We start from the raw sequence: 10873 nt of genomic DNA on the forward strand, positions 1-10873 counted from the left end.
TGGATTTAAAATGAGAATCTTTAAATTACAAATCTCCTGCAAGGTGCTCCTCCTCTTGGCAAGTAGTGTCGTAGAAAATTATTATTTATTACAAAGGATTGCAGCTGCTGATACTGATGGGCATTCACTGGTAACGTATTACAATGCAGGTGACCTATGACTAGAGAGAGATTATTGTATATGCACTTGCCAAATGGAAGCTATTACTGAAGGTAAATAACACATACATTACACACAGCTTTCTGCTCATTATGCATCCAAGTAGTATGCTGGCAAACTTGGGGTGGCTTTTGGTTCAGAGCTAGGGTTGGGCAAACCAGTTTGGATAATATAATGCAAACTAGCTCCTTTCTCCCAGCTTGAACCGAACGAAACCAAACATCTTCTGAAGTTTGAAAGTGTTATGCTAACATTCTTTCTTATTCTTTTATCATTTTTGCAAGCATCTAGTCATCCCGGTTCTGCCTATTACTGAAAATAAAATGCCAAAATACCACAATAAAGTCTAGCCTGGTGATATTTTTCCAGCTCAACTGGAAACAAGAAACCTTATGAGTCCTGGCAAATTTTCCAGCTCAAGCTTCCAAAACCAAGAAATTGAGGTAGTTTAGATAATGTGCGTCTAAGCCTGTAGGGTGGTTATCTGCACTAGCAACCTAACAGTCAGAGGTATTCAGCACCTCTGAAAATCAAACCTTAAGCCTTCAACCCTTTTATGGGTTCACCCACTGTTAGTAACAAAACAGGCTGTCGAAAGGGATGCAGGTGGGGAAGAGGAAGAGGAAAGTTTTTTGACATTTTACTTGATCTGAAAAATTCTTTATTCTAGAAAGTTAGTCATAACATGTAACAACTTATTACTGGCTTATCCAATATGGTCACTCTGATATGAGCCAAAGCTTCAAAACAACTAACCATATGTAGTTTTCCAAAATAAAATCTTTTAAAGTTGGAATGTTTATATTGTCCACTTCCTTTAGTGATTAGTGTCAACTGTAAACAGAGGGTGAAATCCTGGTTCTATTGAAGTCAATTGCAAAACTCCCATTAAATTCAATAGGGACAGGATTTCACCCAGAGTGTTTGATAGACTGTAATATGATGTCCATGCAGACAGTGGCTATTAAGGAGAAGAAAAGGTCTGACTTTCACTTTCATGACTACCAGTGCCTGTGCAGCTCTGGGTTATGACTTTAGCTAAGTGATTAAGAAACTGAAGAAGAATTTTACAAGTCCTATCAAAGGGCTCTACTGTGTATGTTAAACAATTGGGATTCATTATGGGATGTTGTCTGATTATTTACTAACTGAAGCTCTTAGTTATATGTGGAATAGTTCCATAAAATTCAAGTAGCTTCAAAAGCAGCGGTATCTACCATCCTAGAGAAGAGAATAGATTTCATTGCCTGACCTGCATTCCCTAATAAAGTGAGGGAGATGAGCATGCTGCCTGAATTTTGGGCTGAACCAAAGCCCATGGAAAGACTCTCATTGACTTCAGTGGGCTTTGGATCAGACACTCTGAGAGCAACACAATCTTTTCTAACACTAAAACAAGTGTGTTAACCTCATGGACCAAACAGTGTGATGGGTTGCTCCAGGCAGCTTTAAAAGATACAGATCTTGGAAACCGCAAAGAAAAGAACTAGTGGGTTTATGGAGCAAAAACACTTATGAAGGTACATCTGTGTTGTTATCTCTTAAAGACCTGCTGCTCACAAAAATTGTGGATTCCATGTTACTAAAGGATAAAGAGAGTTGAGAATCCACTGTTGTCCTGTACTTATGGATAAAAGAGAGCAGGAGGCATTTCAGAGACTGACTTCTCTGCTATAACATCAGTATGTTTAAAATAGAGGCAAAGTGTGCTTTATAAGGAAATGAGAGAGGGTCCAAAATGCCTTTAAATTTATTTTTATAATATCATTAAACAGAATTTTTAAGCCATATATTTTTATTTTGTATGTAATGCTTATAATGTAAAAAGGAGTCAATTCATGAGAAGGTTGAAATAAGGAGTTACTAACAATGAAGTCACTATTTTATTGAAACCCGATCAACTTCCCTGGGTAATTTGGGATTTTTAACAACATTTTTCAAGGCTGAAAAGAAGTGCGGGGGGGGGGGGCGCGGAAGGACCTTAAGTTTGGCAGAAATGAAAAATGTTTGTTTACTATGGCAGCTTGATCTGGACATGGAAAACCTGTTTCAAACTATTCATAACTCCACCTCTCGCAATCTATTTATCATGTACTGTAAATTACATGAAATATAAACAGCAAATAGAATTGTTCTGGAATCAAATACACCATTAGAGTTAATTAAATGAATGGCTTTGGGGTGGAGTGGGCGTGGGGTTGGGGGAGAGAAATCTGTCTGAGATACTAGACCAAAGGCTCCCTGCTGTACGCATTTAATGAAGTCTTAGCTATTTGGCTCATGGACCCATTCTTCAACACATCCACCAAAATGTCACATTCTTTATGGGGGGAGGGGAGAGTGTAGAATGTTCCTTAACCACATCAAGAACACCATTTTATACTTCCAATCTAATTAATTAAGCCTCTGTTTTTCATGCCTGAGTGACACACCCAAGGCAAAGCTCCAAGGGGGCGGGCCAGCCAGCCAAAAAAAAAAAAAAAAAAAAAGGTGAATTCCCAGCTCGCATTTACTAATTACACATTTTCAGTAGAAACAAAATGTTGAAAATGCTTTCCAAAGAGTGTGTGTACATTTCTGCAGGCCCAAAGCAGCAAAACATGCTGGGGTGTTTTGTTTTGTTTTGTTTTGAATAAAGGGCCTTAATTAAAGCAGGGAGGAGTGGGCAACCTCCCCTGTCCATGAGAAAATTAGAAAGGAGGCCTACAATTAATGATAAAATAAAGCATCAATAAGGAGAGGGCTGATGGGGCTCAGTGCAGTGGGAGTATGGAACGGATGGTGAAAAACAGAAGACAGGATGTTAAAGTACCATTACCTGACTGAACTCATGAAGAGTTAAAGATGAACTGATCATCTGTCACTGAAGTCACCAAAAAGGGGGATGAGCTGATTTCATTCTCAGTTCATTAGGTGGGAATGTAGCTCTTGTCTGATAAGGTAGAATAAACTGTTTTGTTCTTAGTGCACAGTATTTCAGTATTGTTCTTAGTACTTAGCCTCCAAGTATTTTGATACTTACACAGAAAGATGCAATACTTTGTACTAATGTTAAAGAATATTGTGCCATACCAATACTATGCCATATCTCTTTATTTTTCAAGTTTGTTTGCTTTACTTAGATTTAGGGAAGGGTCTGTAGGTGTCCAGCTTGTGGTCTGGACACTTCAGAAAAGCACTGAAGTGTATTCATAGATTTCAAGGCCAGATGGGATCACTGTGATCATCTAGTTCAGCGTTTCTCAATCTTTTTGATACCAGGTACCGGTTTGCTGCCTTCCTAAACTGTGCTGGGGGGATCCACAGACTGGTCCTTGAGAAACATTGACTCTTGTATAATACAGGCCACAGAACTTCCCCAAAATAATTCCTGGAGCATATTTTTTAGAACTCCATCCAATCTTTATTTAAAAATGGTCAGTTATGAAGAATTCACCATGACATTTGGTAAATTGTTCCAGTGCTCAAGTTCTTTACTGAACTGGGGCCTCACTACATAAAGTGCACAGTACAAATAATAAAATATAGAAAACTATTTGTGCTACCTTGCCACAGCCCTGTGTTGTGCTGCCCCCGAGGAGCACAATACCTCCTGGTGCTCCCCAACTGAACTGGCTGAGAAATGTTCTCCATCCACTGGCCAGCTTAGACACAGGAGCAAAACCATGGCCCTCCTGCTTCCTACCCCCCTCTGTCCCTCTTCAGAAACTTGCTTCCAAGCTCAGGGGCTGTCATTATGAGTAGCTGATCATTCTAACACAAACACTTTAGTAGAAGGATCCAGCTACTCTGGGACTGTAGGAGGAATTTGAGAGAATCTGGGCAGACCTTGAATGGAATACTGTAAACCCTTTTCCTCGGCCCCAACCACTATTTGTGTGGCGATGCAAAGTGTGCCCTTGAGATGTGCTATTGGGCCAGAAGTTTGTTTCACCTATTGCAATAACTGGTTGAAACCACTGAGAATTTTCCAACTGAGGTGAGATTTCCCAAATGAAATAATATTTTCCAACTGGGTTGCAACTCTGAGGAGTTTCACCCTTAAAACATTCCTTATCTGTCATCACTGATGCCATGGGGGAGAGGTCTGGAGCAGAAAGGGAAGGCTGAGTCCTAAAATTAAAAAGTTATTGATTAAGCCATTTGACTTTTTTCCTCCATTGTTGTATTGTAGTCCAGAAAACATATATTTAGTTTATTTTGGATGAAGGGATTCAATTTGTGATAATGCCCTGAGAATATAATATCCTCACAGATTCACATTTCTTGTAGGAAACGTTAATGAGTGTTTTCTATTGCACTGAAGAATACTATGTAGCAGAGTTGGTAGAATACTGTACAAATAGCCATTATGACAAATGTTTAGGAAGACTCTTTGTTACCAGCATAATCATGTCCCTTTTTATACACTATTTGCCAGCATTTGCATGAATAGATTCTTGTCTGTTCTCTGTACAAGTACGCATAGTCACATTCACACATTGGTCATGATGTTTAAATAAGAATATTAACTCATCATTATTTATTCTTTGGCATTCATTACTCTCCAGATTTAATCATGCAATCAGAGAACATACACAGTAGCATGTGACTTAAATGACCAAACACAAACCATAGTTAGCCCAGCAGATAGTCAAAGTGATTAGTTTGTGAACATCTCATAGGATAAAAATTGTTCATTCAAATTAGGGTCCTTTTCTGCAAACACATATGTACATGCTTACCGTTATGCACAAGACTAGCTTTGGCACCTGCATAAGTATCACTTGCATAAATATTGGCAGGATCACAGCCTAATGGTCAAATACAAACAGCAAAATATATTCTCAGAAGTCAGAATTCGGTCACGAATGAGTCATTAAAGGAAAAAGGCTAAACTTTGTCATAATTTATTAACAACAATTAATTTAACAACCCCTATGGAATTATGATAAAATATTTGCATTCTGATTTTATTTCATTAGTTTATTGTTTATTATGGTAGTACTAGAGGCCTCAGTCAGAATCAGGGCTTCATTGTGCTGGGTGTTATGCAAGCATAAAGTAGAAGACATTCCCTGCCCACAATGCTTAATCTAAGCACGTTTAAAAAAAAAAAAAAAAAACCCTAAAAAAAAAAACAACAAAAAAAGGTAAAAAAACAAAGATAAAAAAAAAAAAAAAAAGCCCCTGAAGCAGAGAACAAAGTGCTCCAGCTACTCCCAGAATTATACTCATACAGTGTTTCACTAGTAACTGCTGAGTCTCATTATGCAGCATCATTCCACATAGTATGACCATATGTAGTCAGGGCTTGAACTGAGATGCGTCAGTGACCTGGCACCTCTTTTTGTTGTTTGTTTGTTAGGCTGTTCTCAACATAGGCCCTGGAGCCAGGGCAGTTGACCTGGGTCATGGCCCTGCCATGTTTGGCCAGGCCAAACGTGAGTGGTACTGTAACCCAGAGCACCAGGTTGCAACACTACTGACTCAGATTTGGAGAGGGTGGGTGTAGGAGCCCATGGGCCAGAAGTGTCAGGCTGCAGGTGGACGGAAAGTTGGGGGACAAACCCATGGGCCACCCTCACTTTAAATGACACTCTGCGACTCTTGGTTCTCAAGAATCTTACCCTTCGGAATCTCACCTTTGTTTTATTTTAAAAAGCAAGGCTTTAGCATTTATGGTTAAAAGAAAAAAATCTTGAAAACATGAAACAACTGTACCCAATGCAGTAATTCATGCCTGAATCTGTAGAGAGCCTGGCACAGTGGCTCTGAGTGGGGTGACCTGCACCCTTCATTTCTATTCGGTTTTAGCTCAAATGCCCAAAGATGATAATGATTTAAATGTCATCCTTTGTAACTATTTCACTACTACTAACTCTTATAAGGAAGGAAAGAAGAGGATCACAGATCTGCACAGTTTGGTGTAATCAATACTATAAGTGGAAGGAATTTTGGAGAAAGTCTGCTTGCCAATTTTTTTGTTCACTTCCCTCTCCGACCCTCCCAAGTGCTTCCCACTTTTGTGTGTGTGTGTGTGTGAGAAAAGGCCACCAGGAAGTGCCCTAGAATGTATCTGAGCCCCAACAAAGGGGAGGCAATCCCAGGAAAGCATGCAAACCCTACATTCCACCAGACACCACCTGCAGATTAGTGAAAACCAGGTCTGTTCAGGTGGTGGTGTGGCTCAAGCAATTCCTTTCTGGCTCTTGTGGCTACTGCTTCTCCTCTGCTGGAGTCTTAGATAGCCAACAGCGCTTGGGTTACCCTCGTGTCACCTTTTCAAACTCTCTTCCACAACTATGAGGGTTAGAAACTTAATTTAAAAAAAATGAAAACTATGATTCTAATGGCATCCCAGGCCTCTGGGATTCAGGGTCTCAGGGACATTCCTATTGGGTCTGTGCCTTTATTTGTCCAGCCCAATGATGCATCAGAACTCTACTGAAGGGAAGTCAAACCCAAGGAGTCAGCAGAGAGTGCACGACCATATTCCGAACAGTTGCAGAGTCTGTTGTGAGCGGCTTCTCATTCTGGCATCTCAGCTAGGTACAGCTTAGCTTGTAGATAGAGCTTTGGAGAGTACCACCACTCTTCCCCTATAAACACCCCAAATTGAGCAGTAAATATAATGCCTACTATGCTAGGTTTGATTGCAATCCATTGTGGAATTATCTCATCTATTTTCATGAGACTTTTCACCCCAGAAAAATAAATGTGTCTCTCAACAATATTTTTGCTGATTTTTTTTTTCTTCCTTTCAGGATGAGGCAAATCCTCCCTCCGGTCTGAGAAATTGGGGGGACTCTCTTGTGGGAGTGGGGGAGCCTCTTCAGGCTACTCCACAGCTGCAATGTCAGTCCCAAGACAGAAGAAGCCCCATAGCTGTAATGTACCTCCCTCCCCAGGTGGGAAATGGCTTGTGGGTGCACATTGTTTAGAGATGCATTAGCCCTGCCTCTCTACTTGTCTCTGGCCTGCACTTGACCCCAAACAGTCCCTCTATAGCCACATGAAAGCATCTCCTGTGCTGCCTCCCAGCATCCCGTTCCTCTCCCAAACCATGGAAACAGACTAGTTCCAGTGCAGAAAAGGTGCAGCATTCCCCCCTATAACACATAAAGCAATTTTCCAGGTATTTACCACATTAATCTGGAGTCACATGTAGAATCAATGGGCTTGATTCTGATATCACTTATGCTGGTTTTATGCCACTGTAGCTAAGATGAGCGCCTTAGCATCTAGAGGTGTAAAAGACTTATGAAATCCTTGTCAACTTGGGCATATTGTCCATCTGAGTTATTTGTCCAGTATTGCTTTGAATGTCCCAAACAATGAGGGGTGTGCCACTTCTCTTGAGATTCTGAGGGTCTCAGTGCTGTCCTTCTCCAACATGAATTGATCATGATAAATGAAAAAGCAGGTATCTACACCACAGCAGCATTTTTGCCTTTCATTCAGGCTTGTTCCAATATTTATTGACAAGCTAGAAGGCTTTGGGGTTTCTCTATTTTGGTTTTTGCTTATGAATGGTCATTTAAACTGTACAATGGAAGCTTTGCATAAAAGCAGTACACAGAATTATTGCTCTGGAATGTACATGCCTTTGGTGTTACCTGCTTTCGCACAGCTGTAGCCCATTTTAAAGACGCAATTTTTTTTTATAAGAGGGTGACAAATAATATTTCAGATCTTGAGTGCAGCTGTACAATATGTTATGTTTTAGAGTTTACAGATGAGCCCTTAAAAAGCTTATGGTGTGAGTATGGAAATTTGAAAATATTCCCTAGTCCGTGTCCATCAGAAAACTGCCAACCAACTTGTGCAATAATAATTGCTCCTCTTGAGCTTCTCTAAATTGGCCTGTCAGCTTTTCATCTGTTCTGGGGGAACAGGGCTTCTTCTTTCCCTGACCTTCATTGCTAGATGGAAGGCACAGTATGCTGCAGATGCCCAATGTCCTGGAGTGCCAGGTGTGGCTCTTATTCTGCCTTGTCTCAGCATCTTTGCAGGTAGCCATGGCCTTGCCATTATAACAGGATCTGCTTTCCTGTGCACCTCTGGCCCTCACCCATGCTGCTAGAGAGCAGTTTGGGAAGAGCACGGGCACCAGGTGACTTTTGGGAGACTGTGAAAGGGATGATGGGTGTTTGAAACCTGCTCCCACAATTCCCCAGGGTGGGAATATGTAATCCCACAATATGCCATGAAAATTGTCCAGAACGATGCAGTGAGCAAAGGACTCTGATATACCTACCCACACTGCACTGTGTTTAAATCAAAGAGAAGAGAAATTGAGATGAGAAATAAGGGGAGCCAGAAGACACTTGCGAAGAACAGTAGTGGATTTCTGCAAGATAAAGCCAGGCCCCCTAGCAGCAAAAGCTCAGGAACAAGGAGGCATGACTGTAGGGCTCTGCTCCATATACAGCCACGGCCCCTCATGGAAAGGAGACCTGCTCATTCTTGTGTGAAGAGAAAGAGGGAACAGCCCACCCCTACAGCCCTAAGTAGCTGATTGCTGAGAGCCTGAGTTCATGATTGAGATCAATGGACTTTGGTTTCAGCACTCACTGTTCAAACGCTTTGTCTCTCAGCCCAGTTTAGTAATCACCACTTTCTTGCCATTTTGCAATCTGGAAACAATCAAACCTGTTCTCTCTTTTAGTGCTATAAAAAGTTAGGAAGGGAAAGAATGACAGCACCCTCTGTATCAGTGCAGCTTCACTCAAAAGATCAGCAAACTTAGATTTGGGCCTGAACTATAATTCTGGATTCAAATACCCACAAATTTTTGGTGAATTTGGATCTAAGCTCAGATGAAAACTTTATGGCTGTTCCCTACCTCTCATGGGCTGAACCAAAATCTTAAATACCCAAAGTTCACGGAGTTTTGTAAGTTCTGCATTGTATTTAAATGTCCACCTTTCCTTGGAGTGAACATAAGACCAGTTTAAAGTTTCCTATGATTTTTGGGTCTGGTTGTAAACATTTCCCACATGCACCACTTTTATTTATTTTGAGCTTCGTAACATGTTGGCTTTCTTGTAACTATGTTGGGACGTTTGTGTGAAGTTTTTGTGTTCTTTTAAATCAATAATATGTATTTTTTTACAAACAATGGAACACTCAAATTAAGAAGTTTAATAGAGAAGTGTGTCAAGCTGCTGGCTTTTTATTTTAGGGCTGACATGTTAGGTTGTGTCCTCCTAATGATATGAACTAAGAGGCAGAAGGACTGAATGCCTAGCAGTGCTAAGTAACATTTTCTTTTATCTAAAGTCACCGTAAAGAAACTTTCTCCCTGTTGCTGCCTCTTTCTAACTTGTAGCCTTCTATTTCTGTCTGGATTTTTGTAATTAGTTGTTCATTCCAGAAAGACACTTACCAGGAAACCAATTAATTTTGGAAAATAAATTATTTTAGAGGTTTCACTCATGTGTAATGTCTAAAAAAATTCTGCCCGAAGTAATTACAATATTTTTATGAAGTAATAGTTCTCCAATTTAGCATAATTCTGTACTTGTAGTTAACTCATTATTGCCTCTTCCTCGAGCCATTCCCCTTCGATCAATCAATCAATAAATAAATACAAAAAAAGTACTGTAAATTTTGGCACAGACTTATAGTTGCATCATTTTCTTAGAAGTCACGTGCTTTGGATTTCCTCTTGTTTGTGATATACTGAAACGTCTTTCAGATGTTTGTTTATAAAAAAAAGTCAGGAAAGCATAATAAAACTTCCTTTACATTTTTTTAAAAAATAGCCAATAAATTAGTCTACTGTATCTTATCAAACTGCCACAGAAGTCTATGACTGAACCTTATACCACAAGGTCAGGCATTTACTTAGACAGCTAGATTGGTTAGAGGGAAAGCAGGCTTAACTAAACGTACTTTCAGTTCCTGTTTCCAATTGAGACTCTTCTCTGCCTGGGGCCACGCCCACAGTGAAAGCTCATTGGTCCAGATGCTTCAACTTCCTACACAAACAAACTTCTGCTGTATTGCTAAATTGAAAGAAGCAGCTTGTTGTCATGGTGTATTCTAAAGTCTGGATTCAGGACAGAGGGACAGTATTTTAGTTGCTGATATGTGATGCTGACGCTGTGCTGCATGAAGAAGTTTTCATTTATAAATGTTGGACTTGTGCCCAGACTGCTATGGTAGAATCTGGAAGAAAACACAATAAGGAGAAGAACGTCAGACCAATTTTGCAGGAACATATGTGGGGGGGAAAAGGCTTTAACAAAAGACATTTTTCAAACAGTGAAAGAACTAGACCATGGACAATAGTTATGAATCTTTAAAAATCTATCCTGCGTCAACCACTATTATCCATGCAGGTAACTATGTTCTTCATAATTAAGCTAAAGAATACCTGACTGTATCTACCATAGCCTGTATTTATATCAGGGGAGGAGATGAGGGCAGGGAAATAGGAAATAGAATGAAACTTTACAATTTCAGTGCCTGTTGTTTCAAGTTTATTGTTTTTCTCTTTTAATATTGTTACCAAAAACAGGATCTTGGAGAAAGGGATGGTTATGAAAATGTGTTTGTCTGAAGTGCTTATTCAGGATTGAATAGGAATTTATTATTAGTTCATAGCTTTAGCAAATGTATGATGTTTTGGGTCTGTCCCACAAGAGACAGTGCTGTGTCTGGGTACAAGGTACTGTGAGCGTGTCATAAGCCCATATTCTGCAAGATAAAAGATATAAGAAAGAAG

The 10873-nt window shown here is 40.0% G+C and overlaps 1 protein-coding gene across 1 annotated transcript in view; it reads left to right on the forward strand.

Annotated features, from left to right (window-relative positions):
• The first annotated feature begins 10188 nt into the window (after window positions 1–10188).
• LOC112109893 overlaps window positions 10189–10873 on the forward strand; it is a 181327-nt gene continuing 180642 nt past the window's right edge. The window contains exon 1 of the mRNA XM_024204622.2: window positions 10189–10487. Coding sequence (XP_024060390.1) covers window positions 10427–10487 — 61 coding nt within the window. The 5' untranslated portion in view covers window positions 10189–10426. The remainder of the gene's footprint in view (window positions 10488–10873) is intronic.

The sequence above is a fragment of the Terrapene carolina genome, unplaced genomic scaffold (genome assembly GCF_002925995.2).
Source record: "Terrapene carolina triunguis isolate 2854851 unplaced genomic scaffold, T_m_triunguis-2.0 Scaffold211, whole genome shotgun sequence".
In the NCBI taxonomy this organism is placed as follows: Eukaryota; Metazoa; Chordata; order Testudines; family Emydidae; genus Terrapene; species Terrapene triunguis.